Here is a 27543-nt window from a genome sequence, read left to right as displayed (position 1 = left end):
ACTCTCTGCCTGACGCCGCGCACCTCACGGTCGGTGCTGTACTTTGGATTTATGCCTGTCATGACGTTATAACCCCAGTTGGACCTATTTGTTTCTATTAGTGCTATTTTTGAGAAAGCTGTTCTAAAAGTGATATCTTGATACTTGTATGTTGGATGTTTGTTGTTTTGGTCTGGTTTGGTTTAGATAAAGATACTTTATTTTTCCAAATTGGTGTAGTGTCCATTTGTGGTGTTTTCACTGTGTTACTGTGTGTTTAGAGTACAAATACTTTACACATTGCCTATGGGATAAGCCAATCTGCTTGTGGCAAGCTACCAAAGCATGAGCAGGGTTTATCTAGAGTGTGCAACTTCCTTATCCTGACTAGAAGCAAGTGTCCCTACTTAGAGACCCCTATTTCTAACAGTGCATCATATAACATTGCACAGGTGGTTCCTGAATTGGCATTACATTTAGGAAATCCCCTCAGTTTTATCACAACCAAACTAACTTTGGGGCAGATGTATGAAGATTCCATTAAAAACAATTGGTAGCAAAGTATGCAGTGACTTTTTGTGAATCTGGATACCAAGTGATACCAAGAGAGGTGCTTTCCTTCAAAATAGAATGCAAAGAATAAAAGTCAACCATGACCTTTCCAACAGTAAGCCGGTCTCAATTGGAGTATGTCAGGGATCCGCACTCTCACCCACATCCTTCAATTTGCACATGGAACCTCTCGCCGAAATTCCGAACCACAAAAAATACACTACCACATGTACTCTGAATGATACACAATTGTACATGAAAATCTCTTCACCAGAGGACATCAACATTCTTAACTGTGCACTTCTGAAAATTCAACACTGGTTATCTCACAACCACCTAATGGTAAATACACTGAAGACGGAATTCCTCCTGATTGCTCCCCACAATCATTCTGCCCCCATTCAGGATTGGCTTGCACAACTGAAGACCATCAATTACATCCTATATGTTGTTAACTCCACTAGCTCACTAGGCATAACTTTGGACAAAGTCCTACACATGCAAGACCACATCAGTGCAACAACAAGAGGCATCAATCACCAACTCAACACATTAAGGAAAGTCAAACCGTTTCTGCCTCCAAATGACATGAAACTAGCAGTCCAATCCCTAATCATCTGTTTAGACTGCGGAATTGTGACCCTGGCAGGGCTACCCAAGGCTAAAACCCCCTTTAGGTTTAAATCTTTTTATTTGCAATTCGTAAACAAAGGCCAACAGTGTTGGCTCTCCTGACCAGCGTTAAAACCCCCTTTAACCCCTTCAGCGCGAACTTGAACTTGAACAAACTTGAACTATCTGGCGTGAATCGTGCACTTAAAAATTCCAACAAACTACTGTTGAAAGCACAAAAGTTAAAAAAGAAGAGAACCTATAACCGTGCCTTCTCTGATCTTGCTCCAAGATAATGGAATGCCCTTCCTCCTGAAATCAGAAGGAGCCACTCTAACGCCGCATTCAAAAAAGAAGTCAAAGAATTGCTCCTGAATAGCTACCTGTGACAGTAGACCTGTAACCTCCTAAACTAATTTTTATTTCCTGTTTACAGCTATGACCTAACTTCCTACTAAGCAATGTGCTTCCTGAGTATCCTCTTATCAGTTTATTTTCTCCTTCGACAGCTTAACGTGTCTAAGAAGCTAAAGTACTAATGGAGAGATGTGTGATTTCAGTATTGCCTATGTGGGAAGGGTTTAGTGTCCTGCATGTATGACAGGAGCTGCTCATATCGTATTGTTTCACGTTTGCACCTACACTTATGCTTGCAGTAGAGACAAGGAGAATGAGAGATATATGAGCATGCAATTGTGCCTAACCTCTTTGAGGGAGTTTGGAGCACATCCTCCAAGTCCCAGACAGTCATGCCAACTAAAGCACACTTAAGGAAGGGATGCATAGTCCATTTTAACATGCCTAAGCCAATGTTAATGTTCCTGATACATGTAAAACTGCCTGGAACTGATGAATCAAATATATTCAGGGGTAGAGATAACCTAGGGAGGTGGATCCCATCAAGCCACAGTCACAGAAATTAAAGTGGATATAAGGATATAAGGATAGGACCCATGGGAGTTATGATAATATTTTTGTCCAGAGGTGACTCAGATCTGAACTGTAACCAAAATATTCTCCTACTTCTTTTGTAAATTAAATCTTACATTGACAGTTAGCCTTATTGTGCACTTGGTTGTTACAGCACAAACATATTAAAATAGGTACACAAATGTGAACATTTGTTTCCCTGCACCTCCCAACGTACACAGGTGATCAGTTTCTGGACACACTTCAAATTTAGAAAATCTCTATTTGCATAGAATCAGGTCTGGGTTTTGAACTTTGTCCAGAGCAGTCTTTTACAAACAGCTTTTCTAAATTTCAACAGAGGTTTAAAATTAATTGTACTGTAAAGCAAAACATAGCAGGGTATTAGTAGACAGATTGGATTCTTTTAACGTGGCTTCTATCACAATACTTTAAGCACACATAAATCATGAGATGTTGAATATACCAGTACAACCAAAAGCTAGAGAAGCTACCAGTGAAACAACAATGTAGTTAAAAAGGCACAACTTTGCTTAACAGAGCACTATACATATGTTAAGAATAGGAACTAGACATCAAGCAGTATAGCAAAAAGCAAACTGTAGACAAATAAGGAAACTGATACAAAATCAATACAAATAAAGGACATGAAAAAGCTTCTTTAAACAAAATGTTCTGTGATTTGGGTGCAGGCCTTCTAAGAACTTCCCTCAATCTCGCAAGTCATCAGGGAATTCATTCATGACTACAGGTCTCCTTTTTGTAACATAGGAAACTCTAGAACCGAATTTACTAATTCTCAGAATAGGATTTACAGTAGACAATTGATTTGGTTCAGACATCTCTGTCGTCAACTCCTCATTTTGGGTCCAGTGCATTAATAGCATCACTGCATACCGTTCCTTGAAGCAAGCTCCTTTCAGTAGGTGTTTTATCTTACCAGGGGCTGGTCCAAATACCTCTCTAGATTAGGTCCAGATTGTCATTTCAAATTTTCGACAAAGTCCTGGACCAAGAAATTCAATTCAGGAAGAATTACAATTTTATGATATATTAATTAGTTAAGTTCTCCTACACATGCTGGGGTCTCAAGGTGCTGTGAGATATATAAGACATTGAGTTGTTGGATGACTGTGATGTGATCCCTTGTCAAGCAGCAATCACATTCCTTGTCAGGGTGAGGCAAAAGGCAACCCTAAATTAACCTGTGCTCAACACTCTGGTAGCTTAACACAGAGCAGTCCAGCTTACCGAAGAGGCAATGTGTAAAGTATTTGTGGAGCACTTCAAACACTAATAAAGTGAAAAACACCACACAAAAAGAATCACACACCAAGGGCCTTATGTAGGTGGGCTGGCATTTACCACTTCATAAATACCGAATCATACCGATTCGGTATTTATGAAGTGGTAAATGCAATGTAGGTAATGAGTCGGTAAATATTACCGAATCGGAAAAATTCGGTAATTACCGAATCGGTATTTACCGATTCGGTAATGAGGCATACCTTCCCATTGATGGGAAGGTATGCCTCATTACCGAATCGGTAAATACCAATTCGGTAATGGGGGAGCACATGCAAGGGTGGCAGGGTGTCACATTGACACCCTGTTGCACCCCTAATTCGGCCATGTGTGCACATGTGGCGCACATACATCCCCTAAGTGCATGTATGTCTGCCACATTGCACACTTAAACGTCCACAAAAATGCTTTTTTTCACCTATTCGTCATTTACCACCAACCTTTAGTTGGTGGTAAATAACGAATCCCCACACCCACCACACACTCCCCCTACATCTCATTTCATGATTCGGTATTTACCGAATCGGTAAATTTACCGAATCGGTAATATTACCGATTCGGTAATTTTACCGATTCGGTAAATACCGAATCATGAAATTCTCCCCCTACATCTCAAAAGCCAAAATACCGGTCGGTAACGGTATAATTACCGAAAATCGGCCGTTACCGACCGGTATTTGGCTTCCTACATGAGGGCCCAAGTTAGGAAATAGAATCCAATTAGTAGAACCGGAGTCGTGTGACCCAGAGACAGGCTGCAGGCACTAAATGGCTGAGGCAGGAACATTGCAACTTTCTAAAAGAGGCATTTTTAATATTGTATTTTAAAATCCGAATTAGCCATAAGTTGGTACTTTTTATTAGAATTCTAAAGACAACAAATATTAACTGAATACCTGTTCCCATTTGGAAATTACAGCTTATTAAATGTAATAAAGTAACTCCAATGCTAGTATATGGGAGAGGTAGGTCTTCCAGGAGTGAAAACCTTATGAGATTCTCACTATCAGGAAATGTAAGACTTAAAAGTACATGTCCTACCTTTTAAAAACATTGCACCCTGCCCTCTGGGCTGTCCAGTGCCTACCATAGGAATGACTTATATGTATTAAAAATGAAGGTTTGGGTCTGGCAAAGGTCTTAATTTGAGAGGTTGAAATGGCAGTTTAAAACTGTACACACACACAGGCTGCAATGGCAGGCCTGAGCAATGTTTACAGTGCTACTTAAGTGGGTGGCACAATCCATTCTGCAGGCCCACTAGTAGCATGTCATTTGCAGGACCCATGCACAGGTAGTACCACTTTACTGGGGACCTACAAGTAATGTAAATGTGTTAGTTGATTATAAGCCAAACTTACCTTGTTTTAAGCAGAGAGCACACACACTTTAGCACTGGTTAGCTGTGGTAAAGTGTGCAGAGGCCTAGAGCAAGCAATTCAGGAGGTCTGAAGGAAAAAGTTAGGGGGAAAACCAACATAAGGATGCCAGGTCTAAAAAGATAGAAAATTGAGTCTACATGCTAGCCCAGACTAGTAACAAAGATATAGGTTGTCAGGAGCTTTCCTAATGTTCAGAACTCTATCATAGCTCGTACGGTATAGAGAAGGAAATTTCACTATGATGCCAGATAGAGAAGCTCCAGCTACCACAGCTTTTTTGGTTGACATGTGGAACTTTGGCAAGTTGGAGAGTAGCATATCTGAATGCCTACAGTAGCTAACATAACGAAAGACGATGCCGTAAGAAAAATAGTACATCACCATAAATGTATCTGTGAGTGGTACAAAGGACTTTACAAGAGAACCTTGCATGAACTCAGAGCCAATAAAGCTGACACAAAAATGATTTCTGGTTGCTTACCAGTGCTAGGAAACCATCAAGCATGATTTTCACATGTATATAATGATTAAATGTGTCTTTGGGATGCACCACTGGAGAAATGTTGGTAAATATGTGTACAAATGGGTTAGCTCATACATGTATTTGTGTTACCCATACCAGGGCCATCGATTGAGCCATGTTACTTTATATGACACCACACCGAGGAGTTATATTCATGAATATGACATAATTAAATTTGTGGAAACAGTTAGGATAGATCACATTCTTAGATCTTAAATTTAGGTTGATTATAGAACTTGGAATTCTGGTAATAATATTTAAATGAAATAACTGTTGCGAATGTTATCTGATCCCTGTAGGAGGCTGGCTTAGTCTATGGTGCACACTTACTTAAGTGAAGCACATTGCACTGATCCAGGCAACCCCTATGGCAATTTTAGTGGTCTTAGACAACCATGGAAAGCTCTCTAAGTTGCAGTTGTTAAGAGCAGCCTTCAGGCTTATTCAGAAGGAGTGGTAAGCAGCTTGTTTTATTAGATCTAATCAAGTAGTCTAGGTTACATGAAAAAAGAACCACAAGGTGTATATTAACAATATGTCTATTTATTACACAACACTCACTAGCAAATTGGTATATCTCCTACACGGAGATATCAACACAAATACACACCAATACTTAAATTGCAAATACTGTAGGTAGCTCACAATACACTGTTCTCCAGGGGAAGACCATACCATATCCTAAAAAAATGGAATACAAACTGCGACCAAAGTAGGGACTGGAGACACCAGGAACCACCCAAGGTAAATACCCAGGAACAACACAGAGGCTGGATGTAGAGAGAAAACACAGCTGCATATCCAATAGAAGTCAACAGGGAAGTCGCGGTTGCAGTTTTGAAGAAGAAGGACCCTTCCCAGTAGACCCTTAAGAAACTCTGCGGAAGACAGAAAGTTAGAAAGTCACCCCACCGGTGGATATCCCAGGAACGAGGATACCTACACCAGGGAAGTTGGGTGTGTAGGTGCGAAGTGACGTCGGAAACCTCTGTATACCACAATTGAGGACTTCAGGAAAGACGCCGCTGGAGAAGACTGTGCAAGAGTTCAGTGGAATCCAAGGATGTATTCTTGAAGTGAAGAACCTGCAAGCAGAGGGGGCAGAATCTGTGCCACTCGGAGGTGACCAGGAGGCATGGAAGAGCAATGCCCTGCGATATCGGATGGTTCAGAAGAGTTGACGGTGGCCTTGTCTCAGCAGCTGTGGGAACCAGGCAACACTGAGGAAGACCAGGAGCGTGCACAAGCTGTTCCACGTCAGAAGTCGAGAACCATGGGGTCGGTTTGCGGCGAGAGCACCAACAAGCCTTGAGAGCTGCAACATTTGTGTAAAGCAAAGAAGGAGCAATGTTGAGACCAGCAATGTCCAAGGGAATCATCACAAGCAGGCGAGTCAGAGCAGGTCCTGATCAAGCAGGGGAGCCCAATGGAGCAAGATACGGCAGGATAAGACCCTCGAGGGGACCCACAGACCGAAAGCACAGGAGTCGCAAGAGGACCTCTAGCAGCTCAACAAGGTGGAAGGCCCACGATGCAAAGGATGCATTGAGGATGCTGATCTTAGCAGAAAGATATACTGGAGGCTGGTGCTTTCTATGGCACAAAGATCTCTGAAGTGCAGAGCTAACAAGCCTCGGTAACAGCAAGTTGACACATTACACAGGGGTTTACCGCCAGCGGTTTCGACGAGGGATACTGGCCTCAAAATGGTAGAAAGAAAGGTTCAGGCCTTGAGAGAGTTGCAGAACTACCACCTGTGTTGCTGAGCCTTTCGAAGTCTGAGGGACATCAGGAGCAGCAGGCGTGTCAGATTCATTGCGGTACATGCAGATGCATGGCAATGACTCCTTCACTCCAAGGGAGATCACTTCAGGTGTCCTTGATGCCCACAGGTCTATTGAAGATCCCGGAAGAATCCCAGCCACAGTTGACTAAGAAGACTTCCAGAACAGTGAGACCAGTAGCAGCAGGAGCCTTTGTGATGCAGTCTCGGTTCCAGGCGAAGCGCAGCAATGTTCAAATGTCCAGATGGTCATAGAGTGACGTGGTTTCAGGCTTGAGTCTTGTCCCACGACGAATCTGAGGACGGACCCACAGCTAAGCTCTTAAATACCATAGGAAAAGGGTTAGGACGCCTCAAGAGTCCCTCCCAGAAACAGGACATGTCCTTAGTCCAGTTTCGTGCCAGAGCGGGAGCCAAGGGCTCCCTGAATTGACTCAAACTGGAGTATGCCCTTCCAAGCAGTCTGGTGTCACTGGCAAGCGCCCCCACCTCAGCCCAATAGGCTAAGTCCTGTCTGGGAGCTGGTCACAACTCCCTGTCACAGGAAACCTATTGTTCTACCTTTCCCTGCTTGAGCACAGCTCCCCTGCTGTCTGAGAACCTGCAACTGGACCTGCCAGAGCCCTGCTTGACTTTTCTTGTGTGAGTTCCTGATCCTCAAGTGGTGCCTTCCACTTCCTGGACACTTGTTGTGGCATCATTTGAGCTCCTCCTAAAAGAAAAAGGAAAAATCCTGAAATGTTAGGCTCTTCACGGCTGTGAAGAGGCCAGTTTGTGAAAAGATCTAGCCACCAATGCGAAGCTATGATGAACTCCACTCTTTGCGCTACAGCGTCTGCCAGCGATGATCGGCAATACAAGATCGGCAATACAAGATTGGCACTTCGCACTACAGCATCAACAGCCTGTGGTGACCACCAATGCACATTTCCTGCAATGACCATCGACAATGCCTGAAAGTATCTGCACACTACAGCTACGACCATCTGCGACCCCCGGCCTGCTCTCGCCCGCTCTTCACGCTACAGCCATAACCATCCACGACAATCTAACTGCGCACTTGAAGCCTTCTCCACAGTGAAGTGGACTTTTTGCCTGGACTTTAGAAGGTCATTTTTTCAGCAGGACTAAACTGGTCCCTGTATCTAGCCAATGCTCCATTGTGGTCATCCTAAAATTGTGACTTTCTCAAGTCTTGCAGGAACAGGTAGCCTCTAGTGGTGCTTTGTTCTTTTTGGAGCAATACTTACCTTGAATATTTGAAATGGCATATCTCCGGATCTACTGATTGGATATTTGTATTTTTGGTGTCAAATAATTTATTTCATTTTATTCTGTTTTTCTAAATTGGTGTGGGATTTTCTGTATGTCGTGTTTTCACTTTGTTACTGTTTGTGTGCTGCATAAATACTCTACACATTGGCTCTAAGTTGAGCCTGACTGCTTTTGTGCCAAGGTACCTGAGGGTTAAGCAGAAGTTAATTTAGTGACTTTTTGTGGTTCACCCTGACAAAGTTACATGTGTACAGTTTCACCCCCCTCAACCAACAACAACCCAATTTCTCACAATCACTCTTAGGCGCCACTGCAAAAGGAACTGTCATCCATGAGTGTTGTGCATGGGAAAAACACCAGGTGGCGTGGTGTCCAAGGAGAACTGTATATATCAAGCAGAGCAGTATAGTATAGTACAATGTTCAAATCTTTCAACTACAAACCTACACAGGTTTAGAGTGCGATAAAAACAATGTATCCGTTTTGAGGAAACATGAAACGCTATAGATTTGGATCTATTACCCACCATCTCATCTCATAATCAATCAATCAATCAATCAGTCATTTGTAAAGCGCACTACATACCCGTGAGGGTCTCAAGGCGCTGGTGGGGGGGGGGGGCTACTGATCGAACAGCCAGGTCTTGAGCATCCTCCTGAAGGTCAGCAGGTCTTGGGTCTTTCGTAGGCTCAGTGGGAGGGTGTTCCATGTCTTGGCGGCGAGGTGGGAGAAGGATCTCCCGCCGGTGGTTGTTCTTCGGATGCGTGGGACGGTGACGAGTGCGTCATTAAGGGGCGGGACTCCAGTGCTTATCATGTGAGAAAATATGAGAAACTGAATTACACAGCTGATGGATTCGGTGACTTCTTTGTCATGAAACGTGAAAATAGCATTTCCAGTAGTGTAAAAGAAGAGTCACATTATACAATAAGTAAGCAGATATATTATTAATTTCCTGGATAGTGTTTCCTTATGCACACATTCCCTATTGCCTTTCAGAATGTTTTTTTCTGGATTCAACAATTTGCACTTTTCAAAGGATTCCGTCATTCACTGTTGCCCTTTTTCTTTCATTAATCTTTGTCACGGTTGAGGGTACGACCCGCAGTGTTCCTAGAGAGTTTTCTCCTTGTAAGCTTATCACGCGCATGAAACACCTCTTGGGATCTAGAAATAGTAATTCTCTGCAAATTGCCAACAGTGCGCGAGATCACAGCAGCACGGAGTCAGTTTTCAATTTGGAAAAGTTAATAAGCTTTTGCCTTCATGACAGAGATAAATATAATTGTTGATTCCATAATCCCGCGAGGATTTCAAACTCAGACCACATTTCTCCATTTCCTGTGTGTTTTTTTCATTTGATGCTATTAGGAATGAGCTCGTTCTATACGAAAGCAAAAAAATGTATAAAAGTACCTTTCGAAGAAACAGGTGCAGACGTTGCTCCGATAAAGGCACATTAGAGGGAAGGAGAAGTGTAAAGCTTGAAATTTAATGTAATCTTGATAGTTGGTATCTACTTCTAATTAACAGTAAGTACTTTTGACCACCAAGGTCACAATCTGTCATTTGATGAGGCATCTTGTTAGCTGGTATTTAGGCATGTGAGGGGGCAAAGCGAACCAAATTAAATATACATTTAATTTTAGTACGACTTTGAAAATGGCAAACGGTTTCAAATCTGTACATATGAATCTTTACCAAAAAGCACAGGTTTCCGGTTAGAGAACTATAATAGTGTAGACGTTTACCAAAATTAGGCATCAGTGCGGTCCACGGGTCCAATGAAGTTCAAGGAGGGCTCGATAAATACAGTTTTTAGAAGTCCACTAGAGCAAAATTTACTTGGAACTATCAAAATGTCTAAATGGAATCGGTCAATGTAGTGAGGGGTTATTGTGCAATCCTGAGATGGGTCTATATCGTGTGGAAATGTGATTGACAGACACCCTGCCAGTATTTCGCATTTTTAATAACGTTGCAGATTACGTTCTACATATAACAACTAATTGGAATAGTAAGCAGCCAAACAACCTTTTGTAAGACATCTTATTTATTTTTCACATCTAGGAAATGACGCAACATCAATAGTCAACTGCCTGCACATTTTGGGCCAAACCTTGGATGCCAGGTAATGTAAAGTACCATTACTGCCTTTTTAAATAGAGTGTAGTGTATTTATTTAAATTCTCAAACAGTGTGCAATTGAACCAGGATAGACTCTCATCGGAGGCTGAAATCATGAAGAACTATCTATCAGTCGCTTCTTCGTTGGACTCTTTCACCTCCTGTGTAACTAAAAGAAAGTTGCCCCAGACACTATCAGCAGGAAAGCTCCCCACCCACCCCCCATGGCTTTCTTGAGTTCCTGTGTATCCAGGTTAGGTGGGCACCCCAAACTGTCCTTAAGTCCACGAAAGGGCATAAAGTATTTCCTAGGCTTCCATCAAGGGGTGCGACTGCTCTTTCTGTCTGCAAAGGCGGTGCAACTGGAAAGGTAGATTGGTTATTAGGCTGGCTTGTTATACAATAAAGCCCTCATTATTTAGTGGCTCTTTAATTCCGATGATGGGAGTGACTGGTGACGGATTCATCTCGACTTTGATTGAAAATCTAGGAGAAATCACATTGAAATTTGCACAGAAACACAGATGTTGTTCACTAAAATTCAGTAATTCGGATTAAATCTACTCTTCTTGAGATACTGATGACCCCGGGTTGGATAACTTCATGGGGTGGGGTTGGTCAGTCAGATGGAGGGTGTGAATTCTGTGATGTGTTCCACTTGAGTCAGTTGGATCTGACTGTTGGTGGATGAGGTGAATTAAACCCATCTTAAATAATCGTTATTCAAGAGTATCGTTTTGAGTTATTTTGATGTAAAACACCACAGAGGGATGGTTAAAATCCAACCCGAATCCTGTCGAACTTTGGAGTGGAGCCCTTTGGTGTGGGAATGTGGGAGAATTAGGCAAATTGTAGAATAAAACTGCAGAAAGAGGCTCAAGGAATGTACTCCCGAGCAGGGAATAGTGTCTGAGGAGTGGCAGGAGGCACAGTAAAGCAAGCTTTCAGTAGATAGAAATCTCATTCTCCTGGTAGGGATGAGAGGAAAAAGTCAAGTTAATGGATGCTTTGTGATCTAGGCTCTACATTAGTCTTGTTTTTTTTTTGTTGTTGTTTTTTTTTAGAAGAAAGAGTTATTGTTTTTGGTTTTCTTTCCAAACTTTGTGGCCAATGCTTCGGTTTTGATAGTATAGCTGTATTTAACGTATACATTTAACTGATATCGAATTTCTGAAACTCTTGGTTTACCCAACCTTCTACTTACATTTTAGAAATGTCTACTCCATGTCTTCCCTATGTTTGTGCTTCTTTGGTGATACTCCTCATTTTATCAATGCTTCTTGGAGTACTTTAGAAGATTCCCGTTGTGCTATGTTTCATGTGATTAGTGTTATGTTTCACTTTCTCAAGTTGTTGTCAGATGAGTTTTGTGGCATCATGACATTAATTATGGACAGGAAACTGGAGGGAAATCGACACATACTATTGGCAATTTTGAGTATCCAATGTGAGATCTGTCTTTACGTGAGCGTACACACAAGGATCTACATCACTAATGTTTCAAACTGATATTGCTTCACAGAGACAGTGGGTCAAATTGTGCCATGCAAGTGGGCAGGGACTGAGAAAGACTGCAATAGACAGACAGACAGACAGACAGATAGATAGATAGATAGATAGATAGATAGATAGATAGATAGATAGATAGATAGATAGATAGATAGATAGATAGATACTAAAGTCGCTGCAGTTCAGTGTTCCTGCTCTCTATTTCATTCACTCTCTCCCTGCCCTTCAGCGAGTCTCTATCACCTCTTGTCTCTTTCTGTGGCTCCTTATCCTCATCTCTTACTGTCTTTTTCTGTCTCTCCCTAATTCTGTCCTTCTGCTTCTCCCTTTCTCTAACTCTCTATCCCTCCATGTCCTTTTCTTTCTGTCTCTCTCTTCTCAGTCTCTATTTTCTCGCGGTTTCTCTCTCACTCTGTGTTTCTCTCCCCATTTGTCTTTCTCTCTCTCTCCTTCTTTTATGTTCTCTTGCTATCTGTATCGGATTGTCTTGGTCATTTCTGACTCTGTATCTCTTTTCGCATCTGTTTCTTTCTCTCACTGTCTTTCTTCTTCTCCTTCTGTCTTTGCTTTCTTGGTCGCTCCTGCCTTTCTCTCTGTCCCATCTCTTCCTGTTTGGCTGTTTTCTTCCTTGTTTTTCTCTGTCTGCACTGGCCTCTCTCTTTGTATAACTCCCTGTGTTTGACTTCTCTGCCTCTTTTTCTCTCTCTCTGCCTTTATATATCTGGTTCATTGCCGTCCATGCCTTCCTCTTTCTCTACTCAACTTCTCTCTCTTCCTCTCCCTATCTTTCTCTATCCTTCTCTTGCTATTTATTTCTCTCCCAGTGTCTCTTTTCGCGTCTCCCCCCTCTCCCTCTCTCCGTTTTCCTGCCCTGGGTTGTTCTTAACTCCTTAACTGCTGAGCCTTGTACACCCTAGTGCTGATCTCTTTTTTTGTTATTTGGGGTATGCATGCTAACACCTTCATAACTTTTTTTCACATAAGATATGCACACTAAATTTGCGTCTATTTTTCCAACATCCTGGAAATTCTAAACGTATCCAGGGTTTAAAAAATTCCCCAGATTGTCTAAATAGAACTAAATGTATTTTGGGGAAAATTGGACAAAAGTGCTGTGCAAAAAAAGTGTATTTTTTTTGTCTAAAAATCCAATCAATGAAAGGTTTGCTCTGCTAAGTTCACCACCCTCCCAGCTGTCAGGAACAAGCAGAGCTGTGTCATGAAAACATTGTTTTCACCACAGTTGTGGCATTTGTCTAAGAGGCAGCCCATGTTTCCTATTTTTGGTGATTTTAACTTACTTGCAGTTTGGGGTGGAAACAGGTGTGAAAACCATGCAGGAACCCAAACAGCTATACGTTTCTGAATAGTAAACACAATTTTGAATTCAGTATGGGTAATTTGTGTAGATCCCTGAATGTTTTCCCAAAGAAACTAATGCTCGAATTAAAAAAACATAATGAAAATGAGTACGAAAATATAGCCTTTAAGGATATGGATTCCATGAGAATTTTTTGTCACAATGTACAATTTGCAAAATCACTACATTGTTACGTCCATCAGACCATTCTGGTCACAAGAGTTAATAGGTTTTCTAAAAATTCATAAAGCCTAGAGCTGATAACTGAGCTGCAGCTTATATGGATTTTTAATAGTGTAACAACCATGCAGCAATTCATTTGGTAAACTCTAATGAATAAAAATAGGTATGAAGGAATCTTTAGTATTTCTGAAATCTGCACAAGGTACTTACTTTAGGAACAGTGGTTATTTTGCACCCTCAAATCTGATGTTACCCATAGTATTATGTAATTCAGATGATATTTTGTAAATGCAGAGAAATCCAATTAGTAATAACAAATGGTAAACAGCTCAGGTGGCCCCCTGGGGGGAGGAGGGGGTGCGGCTGAGCTGTTTGCTAGGGCTGGTTTCGGCCAATTTGTTACGCGGGCGATATTGCCAGCCCCCGGTAACAAAAAAATCCCCCCAGGGGCTCAAAACCGGCCCCCACCCTGGCGACCCACCGGGGAAACTCCCTGTTCCCGCTACGGCCAGTCCAGCCCTGTTTGCAAGTCTCCCAATACAATTGATACTCTACTTCTGGAGAAGTGCCTAGCGCCTGTGACACAAAATACCGGGGACACAGAATACCGGGGAAACTCCCTGTTCCCGCTACGGCCAGTCCAGCCCTGTTTGCAAGTCTCCCAATACAATTGATACTCTACTTCTGGAGAAGTGCCTAGCGCCTGTGACACAAAATACCCCAAAACGTGACCATGAGACATCACATTTCACCCAGTAAAATTAGGTTTTTTCACAGTATGAGTAGCTGGAGAATGTGGGCTCTAACGAAGCCACCATCTAGAGACAATTAGACACCCAGGGGAGCCCAGGGTGGGGTGGCTTGTGTGGCTCCTGCTACCTTTTCTTACCTACAATGCCCTTTAAACATCAAACACTGGCAAAAACAAACATCTTCCTCACATTTCTTCAGGATAAAGTTCTTGGAGCTGTGGGGATCCACACATATCTTACCACCCACCTTTCCCACACTTATCCTGATAAAAAAAGTAAGCCACTTGTGTTGGTGGGCCCAGTGTGGGCCCAGCCCCGCAACAGGAAAGGCTCCAAAATGCAACATGGACAGATCATATTTACTACTCAAAACCTAGGCTCACCCGCTCCCCAGGCAAACATAGCAAACTCAGACATTTATAAAAACTAGACACTATTCAAGGGTTGTGTGACGTAAGTGGATCACATTACAATTTCTTACCCAGAAGCAAGCCTTACAAATCTCATACTTTAGCTACGAACATGCATTTTCACTTTCATTCCATTTCTGCAAGAGAATGTTCTGGAATCTGCAGTGATTCACAAATTTCCTGTCACCCAGCATTCCCACGCATCTCCTAATAAAAATATTACCCAACCTGTTTGGGTGGGCCTACAGCCCGCTAAAGTAAGGCCCCAAAACACAACATGGAGAGCTCAATTTTTACCACTCAAAACGGATCTTATTTTTGCAAAGTAGATAGATGCAAATGAGGCCAGTGATCTCCCGCATACTGGGAAACCTATCAAACGCAGACATATCTGAAAGCTAAACACTGAGGGGAGTCTAGGGCGGTGTGACTTACGCAAACTTCACAACATTTTCTAACATAGAAGCGCTTGCAAACCTCAAACATTGGCTACAAACACTCATTTTCTTTACATTTCTGTGAGGGAATGATCCAAAATCTGTGGCAATCCACAAATTTAGTACCACCCAGTATTTCCACATGTCTTCCAATAAAAACGGTATACCACTTGTGTGGATGGGCTTAGTGACTGTGATAGAAAAGACCCCAAAATTCATCAAGGACAGATCAGTCTTTTACCTCTTAAAACCAACGCGTTTTTCATTGCGGGTAGCGCTGGCTTTTTTGGCTTGGGATCGCTCGCCACACAGAGAAATATTTTTTTAAACTAGACAATCAGGGGATTCAAGGGTGGTGTGCCTTGTTTGGATCCGACAACTTTTTGTTATCCACAATTGCCTGCATTTCTCAAACTTTGCCTAAAATCACATATTTTCTTTGCATTTCTGTAATTGAAACTTCCGGAATCTGCAGGTGTCCACTAATACATTCAGTGTTGCTTCACTTGTCTCAATACAAATACTACCCTACTTCTGTGGCTGGGCCTACTGACAAGAACGGATGAAACCAGAGACAATGGGAGTGTCATTGTCAGAACAATGTGAAATGATAGAGGCTTCCAGGCGCAGACCTCAGCAGTATGCCTGATGTTCAGACAGGTAACAATCAAACAGTATATGCACTGGATATATAGGGAAATACCAAACAGATAACCCTATAACACGAAGGCCGAGTGGTTTGTAAATGTCACCAGAACTCCTAGATGGCAATGCCGGAACTTGTTCCTCATGTTACCCAATATGTATTTTTTATGTTACATATGTATATATTATTTTGATGTACGTAACAACAATGCATTTTATTTCAAACACAGGTTTGTTTAAAACAGTAGGTCCAATATTTCATAATCTTGTTTGATTGCCGGAAGTTAAAAGAAGAGAAACATTTTTAAATGTATAACTAATAATACAGAGCCTCACAGAGACCAGACGTTTCTGTCTTAAATACCACTTTCTAACTATAAAGATCAGGGACTGTTAAAGCTGCAGACAGAAAGCAGAGGTAAGAATGGACCCTGATTTAACTGGAATCTTAAGTTTTCATAGATAGTCTGTTGAATAAACAAAACACAGTGGGTATGCATAATCATTATTGAAGCTACTATCTTCAGGCCAGAGCAAATAATGAGCCCTGATTGCAATTGGAATATTTAGGCTTTGCTTTCACAAATAGACTGCTAATTAAAGAAACAATGAGCATTGGCTGAAGCCAGAGATTTTGGAATGTCTACTGTAATGCTCAGCTGTCAATGTGCCCTGATCACAATTTGTATGTTCTGCTTTTAATTTAGATTTTATGAAGTGGTAATTAAGGAATGGAAATGATAAAGCTGTGCAGAAGCTACAATTATGATGATACGTTTATGAAATATGAAAAGCACGTTACCAGTCCATATAAAATCTGTGTATAGATATTGATAAAGATAGGTATGTTTTATAGTTGGTGATAGTGGTTCTGTAGCTATGATAAGGTTTTGGTGCCATTAGACAAATCTGCACAAAACGTTTTAAAAATAAAGTAGCATCCAATTTGGGTTCAGCAATGCAAATTTCATACAGAAGTATCCGGATGGGGTGAAGAGGATCAAAAAATTGACTTTCTCATTTGAACTGCCATAGGATTCTCTGCTCTCCTTCACAGAAAAAATGGCTGAATGTAATTAAACCAAACTTAGAATAAAATTCAAATTATACTCAAGGAAGTGCCTTTGCTTACTTTGGAGTAGACCATTCAGTAGGTGTCACAAAATGAGAATTACAAAAAGTGTTGGTTCGATTTGAAATTTTTGAAAAGTTATAGATATATGAACTGTCAATCTGCAAATAGAATGCGACCTCGGGTTCTTGAACTATCCACAAACTGAAATTAAAAAAAATGTTGAATTTGATTCAGAAAGGGAGCTTTTTGCCCAATCATTTATTGTAGATTTGCGGACTCGAAGCCTCTGACTGGATAACCACAACATAGAAAATGTGTTGCAGTCACAAATACAGAACATGGGTCTTTATCATTGTGTCCTACGAAAGGAAACATAAAGAAGCCATATTGATGCACAGGTGGAATGCCTTGAACCTCTGGCTCACTTAGACAAGCCCCTATGGGACCTCCCTGACTTATAAAAGAAGGAGATTTTTCCCAGGTTTCATGGTCCCCACAGCATGGTTAGAAGACTCCAAAGCAGCTTCTGGCTTCCTAGAGACTCTTAAGGGCCTGATTATTAGCTTGACAGATACTCCGTCACAAACGTGACAGATATCCTGTCTGCTGTATTATGAGTTACATTATGTTCCATTGTAAATTATGGAACTCATAATACAGTGAACGGGATAACTGTCATGTTTGTGACAGAGTATCCCATCCACCAAACTCATAATCAGGTCACAAGTGTTCTCTAGCCTCCATTAGGAACTACAAACCTTCCCACAAATGTTAAAAATCCTGTGATGAATTGGGAGGATTGCCTATACATAGGCCTGGCCGTTTGTTTAATCCATTTATGGTGGCCAATCCCTGCTGCACACAAACTGAGAAAATACTGTCCCTACTACAAAAAAAAAAATCAAAAACAAAATTGGACCCAAAAGAGTTAGCTAACTACTGGTGAAGCACCCATCCTATATTTCTGGAAAATATTTCTAACAAAAGTGTCACTACAATGCTACACAAGAATAAGTAAACTAGTACCTCTTACAGGACCACCAAACTGCACTGGGGCAAAAGTGCAGCAAAGTTAGCGCCACCATCCAAGTGGTTGGTGATGCATTCATATTACAGACAATGGCAACCCTTATCTCCTAATCCTCCTTGATCTTTCAGTGGCTCTCAACACCATTGATTAGCAAGCCCTACTTATCAACATTTGTACCAGAATGTGCTTAAAATTATGCATTTTGTCGTGGTCCAAGTCCCAGCTAATGAACAGAGCCCAGCTCATCCGGATGTCCATCTCCAGATTCAGTGCTTTTCAGGGGACCAGTAAAGGTGCAAACCTCTGGTATAAGGCTTTTGTCATTTTACAGCTTGGCATGGATGACACTAGCAAATCTTATGCTTAAAGATTTTGCTGTAAAAAAAGTGGCAAAAGGCTTTGTTCCTCTCTAGCTCGTTAAGGATGGCACTGTGCTAACTTTATGCTTAAACAATTTGCTAAAAAACAGATTTTTGAGGTGAGCAGATTCAGAGTGTTGCTGGAGTAGTAAGGTGCGCTATATAGGAGCTACTTTCCACCTAAACTTGGGAACTACCCAGAGTTCTCTGCTTCCTTTTTTGCATATACATATAATTACAATATACACATAGTTAAAAACCACTGGGTAGTTATAGTTGGGTCGCGTTTTCATAGAAAATGCCATTTCTGTTTTGCTAATAATTTTGGTGCTGTTTCACACCCGTGGTCTTTTTATCTAGTTTGTGCATGGAAAGTTTCGTGATGATCCGTCAAACGGGGCAGATTAAAAACAGGGCGGGGGTACCATAACGCAAAATTCCCATGCATTTTTCATTGACTATTTTGAACAACGTTACCACAAAAACTCCTAAACTGAATTGCACCAAATATGTCAGGAAACTGCATCTTAGTCCAGAAAGAATTCTTTTTGTGATTTGGTGTAAATCTATTCAGTAGTTTTTGGAAAATCAAGGATAAACATAATTACATATCTAGGCAGTTGGGTTCAGGGGACTATTGCGAATGTCCAAATAACCCAGTTTCGCAAAATAGAGTTTTGTGAGTGGCCTGGGGTCTTATTTTTCCCTTGGGCTAACTCGCTCCCATGGGAGTAAGGCTCGAACACTTTTGCTATGCACTGCTTATGACCTCACATATTACATCACTCATAACATGCTCTATGCCACCATGAATACCATCACTGCTCTATCTGAAATGACATCATTGATGACAGCACTGTGCATGGCGGGGGTGCATGTTATAGTTACATTAGGGCACAAGTTATAGTTACTTGACATAACTATAAATGGGGAATTTCAGTCTTTTTTAATTTTGAACTATTTTTTAACTGAATCCCCCCCCCCAGTGAGCATCTGTTCTTTTGCATACAGCTCAGATTTTAATCTAACCTGACTGGATTATTTTCAGTTTTAAAAGTGATGGCTAAAAGTAGATGTGTTTAATTACATTTACACAGGACTGTGATGAAGACTGGTCTGGAGACAGTAAAAATGGCCCTTCGAGGATTTTTGGACAATGCAGCTGAGGATCTTGAGAAGACTCTAGAGAACCTGAAGCAGGGCCAGTTTACACACACAAGAAGCCAACCTAAGGGCGTAACACAAATCATTAATTACACCACTGTTGCTCTGTTGCCAGTTCTATCGTCTTTCTTTGAACACATTGGACAGCACCAGTTTGGAGAAGATTTGATATGTATGTATTCAAATATAAAAAAACTTATATTCATGGAATTGAGAAATTGTTTTAATAATAAGCAGTATGTCAGCATAACCAAATGTAAGTTGTACTATTCTTTTACACTGCATGTATTGCAATGCAACCATAGAGGAAAATGCATGATTCTCCTTTTGATCCAGATGCTCTTTTCTATTTGGAATATATTTTTTATTTTCATGACAGAAATATGTCAGAGCTGTTAGGACACTGGTTTGAAAAGAAGTCTTAAGGAGAGATGACTCAGCTGCATATCTTCATCTTTGTTTAAATAGGGTTTTTAGAGATTCCATCCTCAAATTTGAATGCCTATTTGCGAGCTGCTTATGTCAATTTCCAAGCCCTTGTTGTCTCACTGTATGCCGACAGTGGAGGCCAGGGTGGGCAAGCAGACCCTTGTTTACCTTTTTCTGGTGTCAGTGATTCCAGAGGCCAGATGAGAGTTGCATGGACACCTGACACATGGTGGTTGATGAGTGGTCTCTGGAATTAACATCTCCATTTTCAACAGCCATGTCTAGTCAAGGAGCAACCAAAGGGACAAGCCAGGCATGTTGGTTTATAGCACAGGGAAATAAAAAATAAAATCACCTCATTTGCCTTGATCTTTTTAGGTTGTATAGGGCTGTTAGTTTTATCTAGTAAGATATGGGTCGACTCGCTAAGAGTTAGGCATTGTATCTGCCTCGGTAAAGAGAGGGTGCGGGGCATTGAGATTTAATAACTTGACTACACTACAGATGTTGTCCTGGAATGTGAATGGCCTGCGCGTGAGATCACGTAGAGCAAAGATCCTACAATATTTAAAAGATTCCCCTGCGCAGGTCATGGTAATTCAGGAGACACACCTTCTTGAGGAAGAAACAAAAGACATATTAAGATCTCAGAAATGGGTGGATTCTTTGGTTTGCACCAACCAGACCACCAACATCAGAGGAGAGCTGATTCTCTTCAAAAAACCAGCTGAAGTACAGGTCCTACAATATAAGGGAGACCCGGGGGGAGATGGTTGATTTTGAAGATTATTTTAAAGGGTACCCTCCTCACTTTGGTGGGGTATTATGGGCCGAATCAGGATGACTCTTCCAGCCTTCACACTATTTCCTCACACTTATTGGACTTTCCAGAGCCTGTGGTTTGGGTAGGAGATTTTAATATTGTTCTGAACCCTAAATTAGATAAATCCTCCAATGGCAGAGCGACAGTACCTTCAAGATCCAGGGTGTCCCTTTTGACAATAATGTCTCAATTGGGGCTCAGTGACATCTGGAGAGAGAGGTCAGGACAACAATTGGGGGTATCCTACAGGAATTTTAAATATAAACATAAGTCACGAGTTGACTATGTTTTGATTAGCTATAGTCTTAGGGACAGAGTAAAAGATATAAGGTATCTGCCATCACATCTGTCTGATCACTCTGGCATTTTGTTGACCTTAGACTGTACCCAAACACAACAGGGTAGAACATGGTCCTTCGATCGGACACTGTTACTCGAAGAAGAGGAAACAAGTTTTCTCTCGAGAGAAGCAAGTCTATTTTTAGAGGCCAATACGGGTACAGCCAACATTAAAATAATATGGGACACTTTTAAAGCCTTTTTGAGGGGTATGATAACTAATAGGTCAAGCTATAGGCGCAAAAAGTACAGAGAAGAGATTTCAGCTCTGGAACAAGAAATGAGGATAGTGGAGGCAAGAATGAATAGTCAGACTGGGGTTGGCCAAAAGGAAGATCTAGATGAATTTAAATCCCTGAAGGAAAAATTGGAGGCCACTCTTCAGGAGAGGCTCATGCGCAGATGGGAGGCTAGCAAGATCGCCCATTTTGAGTATGGGGAAGGAGCTGGGAAATTACTTGCTTGGAAAACCAAAGCAGACCAGCTCCGCAATCACATAAAGGAAATTTCTGGGAGTAATGGTGCAGCCTCCATATGCTCGGATGAAGGTATTGGGGAGGCCTTCCTGGAATACTTTCAGGAGATATATAAAGAGACCTCCATAGAGAACAAAACCAGAGTGAGAATATGGTTGGAGGAAATCATCTCAACACCTATTAGCGCAGACCAACAGTCAGATTTAGAACAGAGTATAGCGCAAGAAGAGGCAAGGAAGGTATTGGCAGGCTGTAAAAGAGGGAAAGCTGCTGGACCCGATGGTCTACCAGTCGAATTATATAGATCACTCGGGAGAGTATAATCCCAATCCTAACTCGACTATTCAATAAAATATATTTGGAGGGAGCTAGTCCTCCTGCATCATGGAATGATGCTACAGTAGTCCTGATTTTAAAACCAGGTAAAAATCCTTCTAGCTGTGGGTCATATCGCCCCATATCGCTTTTGTTAGACCTGGCACCGTTGGCGTGGGTCACCCTTCCATTTTTGTTTGTGCCTCAATGTATTTTTGTGCTGGTGTTAGCTGCTCAGGGCACTGTGCCACTGCCATCCAGTGCCACAGTGCAAGTGCTCCCTATGGTAACTTCCATGTTTGGCTTATTTGGTTTACTATCAGTCCCTAGTAGAGTGCACCAGGGGTGCCAAGGGCTTGTATATCCAAATGCTGCTAGTGGGCTTGCAGCACTGGTTGTGCCGCCCACAGAAGCAGCGGGGTAAAATGTGTCTAAGGTCTGCCATTGCAGAACCTGCATGCAGTCTGGTACTGTCATGCTGACTGGGCAAGTGTCCCCACTTGCCAGTCCCTAAACCTTCCCTTACCTTCATATTAGTCACCCCTATGGTAGGCCCTAGAGCAGGGTGCATTGTAAGGATAAGGTAGGACATGCCCTGAGGTGTGTGGCATGTCCTAATAGTGAATTACAGCCATTTTCATTTTTCACTATTGTAAGGCTACCTGCTCTCCATAGGCCAGAATGGGCTGCTAGATTATAACACTCTATAATCCTAGCAGGCTCAGGAAGCATGGTAGAAAGTCATGTTTAGTATGCCTGAACTCAGAATAATAAAATACTTCTTTTAGTAAAGTTTATTTTAATATCCTGTGTTTGTAAATACTACTTTTAGAAAGTTAGTATTTACTGATCTGGCCATCCAGTCCGCCTCTGCGCTGTGTGTGTGTTCTGCCTAGTAACAAGAGGAGCAGGGCTGGGGAATTCTAGGAGACAGGTTGGCTGCCAGGTGGTGGGTAGAAAGATTACACCAGGATGGGTGGGAGGAGTACACCTTGACTCTTGAATAGACCTGTGCTCTGCCACCACAAAGCCGGCTCCGCCCCCTGTAGAGCGGCTGATGTCTCTGCCCTGCTGCTGAAAAGAAAGAGCAGAGTCACCACAACAAAGTGCTCCAAAACTGGACTAAGCCAGGCCCAGGCCCCCTGGCGACAAAGAACAAAGTATTTGCGCTTTAAAAGAAGGAGCCCTGCTCCTAAGAAATCAGATCCTGCTCGTGACCAAGAAGAACGCTCTGCCTGAGGAGGAGGAACCTGAAGCTGAAGGAGGAAACGCTGTTCCTAAAGTCTGTAGGACTTGCCTGCAGTGGTTGCCTCGCTGCCAAAGGAGAGAAGAAACCTGCATAAGACTTGCTTTATTTGTTTGACCCAAAAACTTGTGCTCACAGCAATCTCCAAGGGCTTGATTGAGCTTGCCCCCTGAACTGAACCCCAGGACCAGTGGGTTCACCATGCCTCCGCTCGTCTGTGAATCGAGCCGTGTGCTTTCTCGCGCCGGAGTGCTCTGCGCACCTGCCCCCCCTCCAAGGGCCGTGACACCCAGAAGCCTGGCCGCCTCCACTCGCCGAGAGCCCCGCTCTACCTGAGTCGCTCTTTACCCCTCAGGTCTGGCCGCCCCGCTTCCCTGTCACCCGCCTGCTGCTGGAGTGGGCTTGGTGCCCTCTCGCCCTCCCGCCGGATTTCTGCTCGGACCGCGAGTTCAAAGCCCCGGACGGCCGCCGGTACGTCGTAATGTATCCGGCCGCCCCGCTTCGACTCCCAGCAAGGTTCAGACCGCGCCGCCCCCTGAAGTGACCTCCCGCACCGTCCGTGTTGGAGGCCCTGGGCCGCCCGCTGATTCCAGATCCGGAGTCCCTCAAGGTGCCGAAGCTGCACCCCCACCGAAGACGCGTCCAACCCGCCGCACGAACCAAGGTACAGTGAACTCTCTCACGGACTCGGGGTCCGCACCGCTTTGATTTCCCCGTATCACTGTACCCTGGGCGCACTGCGTATCACCGTGGCTGGACAGATCCAAGAGAGCGCTACAGAGCGCCCGTAACAGAAGAACTTGCCAACAAAAGAGAACCGTGCCTAAGTATCATCTTGTGGCCCCTATTTCACGAACATTATTTATGGTCTTGTACTAAGTCTGCATAACAGAGAACCTTTTACATAAAGTATATGTATTTTTGATACAACTTACGCCTGGCGTCCATTTGTGGGGGATCTGGTGATTTACTGTGTGTGCTCATAAATGCTTAACTGACGTAACGCCCTGAGGTTTAGCCCTGACTGCTCGCGCCACACTACCTATAGGGTGAGCAGGGGTTGTTCTGAGGGAGTAATTCTCTTGCCCTGACTAGAAGAAGGGACCACTGCTTGTCACACGTAACCACTCGTGCCAACCAGGGGTCCCCCATTCTAACAGCTTTTAAACACTGACTATAAAATCTTTACCTCCATTTTAGTGAACAAGCTGGGGATGGTGGCAAAGGATATCCTCCATCCCGTCCAGAAGGGGTTCGTAAAAGGGAGACAACTGGCAGACCTCACTCGCGATCTGGTTGGTGCAATTGACATCGCTTCCACCTACTCACTCCCCCTGGCAGTTTTAACCTTAGATGCCACTAAGGCTTTTGACAGGGTAAATTGGATCTACCTGTCAGAAGTTATGGCAAAATTCAACTTGGGAGTTTTGTCGCACCATACAGTTGCTATATTCGGCACCATCTGCCAAGCTCTTGGTCAACGGTACTCTTACCAAGGCATTTAGTATTTCCAGAGGGACTCGACAGTGCTGTCCCCTCTCCCTCCTGTTGTTTGACATTTATATTGAGCCCTTTGCACAGAAGCTCAGAGAAGATCTTGACATTGAGCCTTTTAGACACAGGGATTGGGAGACGAAAGTGGCATTCTATGCGGATGACATACTGATATTATCAGCGGATTTGGACACAACTTTCCCAGCAGTAATTAAATTGGTGGAAGAATTTGGGCAGGTCTCATGTTATGAGATAAATGCTGAAAAAACAGAAATTATGACTTGGAACATCTTGGGCACAGTCCATAGCAGAAGTCATAATGTGCGCTATCTCGGGGTCAGAGTTGTCCAAGATATAGATAAATTAGCAGATGTTAACTTAATTAGAGTCCTTTGTGAATGTCAGAAGCAGATGAAGACATGGGCTCATCTCCCTTTGTCTATCATGGGGAGGGTAAACCTTGTTAAAATGTCAATATTACCTAAGGTCACTTTCCTCTTCAATACAATCCCTCTTCATTTCGACAAGGGCACTAATGAAAAATTTCAACGTGAAATAAACTCTTTGGTGTGGGCATACAGATCTACCAGGATAGCCTGGAAAAAGCTAAGGCGGAGGAGAGAGAAAGGAGGTCTAGCGTTACCTGATCTTCAATATTATGCATGGGCTTTTCAACTCACATACTCCCGGATGCTACTAAAAACTCAGACTGTCATAGGGGGAGGAGACATGTTACTAGCTATGTTATAAGGGGCGGGTCTGTCGGAGGTGGATTTTATCTTTAAATTTGGCGATCAAAATTTTTTCAAAAAAGTCAAACTGAAGGTCCTACAGGGATTTGCCAGAATATGGGCAAGATTAAAAAACATGACCGGTCTCAACTGCTTCTCTAATCTAGCACCACTCTGGGACTACCGGGCTCGCCTGAATGTCTTCGGGATAAGCTGGCAACACCACTTAAAGATGCGGAACTTGAAGTATGGGGAGATCTTATTAGAAACAAAACATGCATCTCTTGGGAAGATTTAAAGATCAGAGTGGGTACTGGCCTCTCAAGATTCAAGTATCTTCAGCTACAAAGCTGGATTCAGTCCCAGATCAGACAGAATAGACATATCGGTGAGGGAAACAGCTTAGAGCAGCAGTTGGTTGAGAGACCAGCAGGAAAGAAGGAGGTTTCTTTTTGGTATTGGGCCATAGAAGGGGTGGTGGATGGGGATTTTAAGCTGGCCAACGAGCTCTGGAGCGAAAAGATTCCAAATGTACAGTGTGATCTACTGTGGGAGGAACTTTTATAAATCTCTTAAGCATAGTTAAACCTGCACGGCTGAAGAGAAACCATAAATTTTACGATACATCAAGCATATTTATCCCCCCTTAGGTTATCTAAAATCGTAAAAGGCTCTCAAGTCAACTGTAAAAAATGTGGGTTGGCAGAAGCATTGGACTCACATATGTTTAAAGACTGCCCCTCAAACGGTTTGTTTTGGGAAGAGGTATGAACAACAATGGAGAGTATTCTGAGAATACCAATTCAAATGGACCTTTCTCTGAAAATTTTGGGTCTTAACAGCCATATTATGGGACCAGCAAGATCACTTTTATTTTACTCAATTTTACTGGCAAGGAGACAAATCTGTATAAGGTGGGCAGACCCTGTTCCTCCCAAACATTCGGACTGGCTGACCTTGTTATATGAAACATCTAAAATGGATTTGGCTAGATTTGGGAGTTGAAAAGAACGTTGCATACTGGGACCCGTTGCTTTGCTGGAAGTAGTTAAAATAAATTCTTAGATCTGTTATGTTACTTTCATTGAGAAAATGTTATAACGAAGGGCGGGTCCAATGATTATGCCTATCGTAAACTCCCTGGACCATGTTGGGTCTTTCTCGGGACATCGAAAGAGTCCATCTGGTCGTAAAGATCAGGCGGGAGTGAAACCTACCCTCTTTTTTAGGGGGAAAGTAGCAAGTCGGTCTGGAAAGATACCCCTACAGGCTGAAGGTACCGATAGAATTCATCAAAAACTTGGCGCTATTCCAGACCGTCAAGTAGGGGTATGAACAGTCGATTTGGCTATTATGGTTAAAGGCAAATGAGGACAAAAAAAAATAATAATAATAATTCCTATTTGTGGTACACACATACAAGTGTTTGGGTAATTGCTACTAATTCAAGCTCCACTAACCAGATTTACCACTACAGTGGAGTCACTACATATATAGCAGTACTTCAAACGGGTAATTTTTAAATCAAAATATGATATTACATTTTATGTAGTGTATTACTAGTTTAGTCTCAGTACATCCACACTACATCTGCACAATACCTAATAGTAAACCTAACCCTAAAACTGCCCCTTAATCTAAATTAAATAAGCTAACCTTAACGTTAATCTTAACTTTATCCCTACATTAATTGAAACTTACTTCCATTGTATAATCAGCCCTCAATCGTATACCTAATGCTTACCTAACCAAACCATAGATTAAATATTTTAAAACAAATCCAATTAAATTATATTAAATAAGCCATAACCTTAACATAACCCTAGTATTAACATAACCCTTATACTAACAATAAACCTAAATTCAATTAAATTTAATTGCATTCATAATTTGCATTAGACTTACCCTAATTCTAACCCTCATGCTTACCATAATTTAAATTAATTTAAAATGTGTTAAATTAGGAACTTTAACCTAACTATAATGTTAACTATTAGGGCTTGATTTAGCTCTCGGTGACTCGGTTACTCCATCACAACGGTGATGGATATCCTGTCTGCAGAAATCTAAATCCAATTATATTCTATGGGATTTATATTTTGGCGGACGGGATATCCATTACCATTGTGATGGAGTAACCCATTCACCGAAATCTAAATTAGGCCCTTCACCTAAATTAATTTAAATTAAAATTTTTAATAATGAGTAACTTTGATCTAATCCTACTGCTAACACTTCCTCCTACCTTAAATTCAATGACAATAAATGGATTAGGTAATTTTTATGTAATCCTAATGC

The 27543-nt window shown here is 42.2% G+C and overlaps 1 protein-coding gene across 1 annotated transcript in view; it reads left to right on the top strand.

Annotated features, from left to right (window-relative positions):
- The window catches only part of RYR2 (ryanodine receptor 2), a 3458987-nt gene that overhangs the window by 2550546 nt on the left and 880898 nt on the right, over window positions 1-27543 (top strand). The window contains exons 62-63 of the mRNA XM_085612346.1: window positions 10412-10472; window positions 19326-19564. Of these exons, the coding sequence (XP_085468472.1) occupies window positions 10412-10472; window positions 19326-19564 (300 nt within the window). The remainder of the gene's footprint in view (window positions 1-10411; window positions 10473-19325; window positions 19565-27543) is intronic.

Source organism: Triturus cristatus, chromosome 6 (assembly GCF_964204655.1).
Source record: "Triturus cristatus chromosome 6, aTriCri1.1, whole genome shotgun sequence".
NCBI classification, from domain to species: Eukaryota; Metazoa; Chordata; class Amphibia; order Caudata; family Salamandridae; genus Triturus; species Triturus cristatus.
Note: the sequence above shows the minus strand (reverse complement) of the source record. Positions and strands in the feature narration are given on the sequence as shown.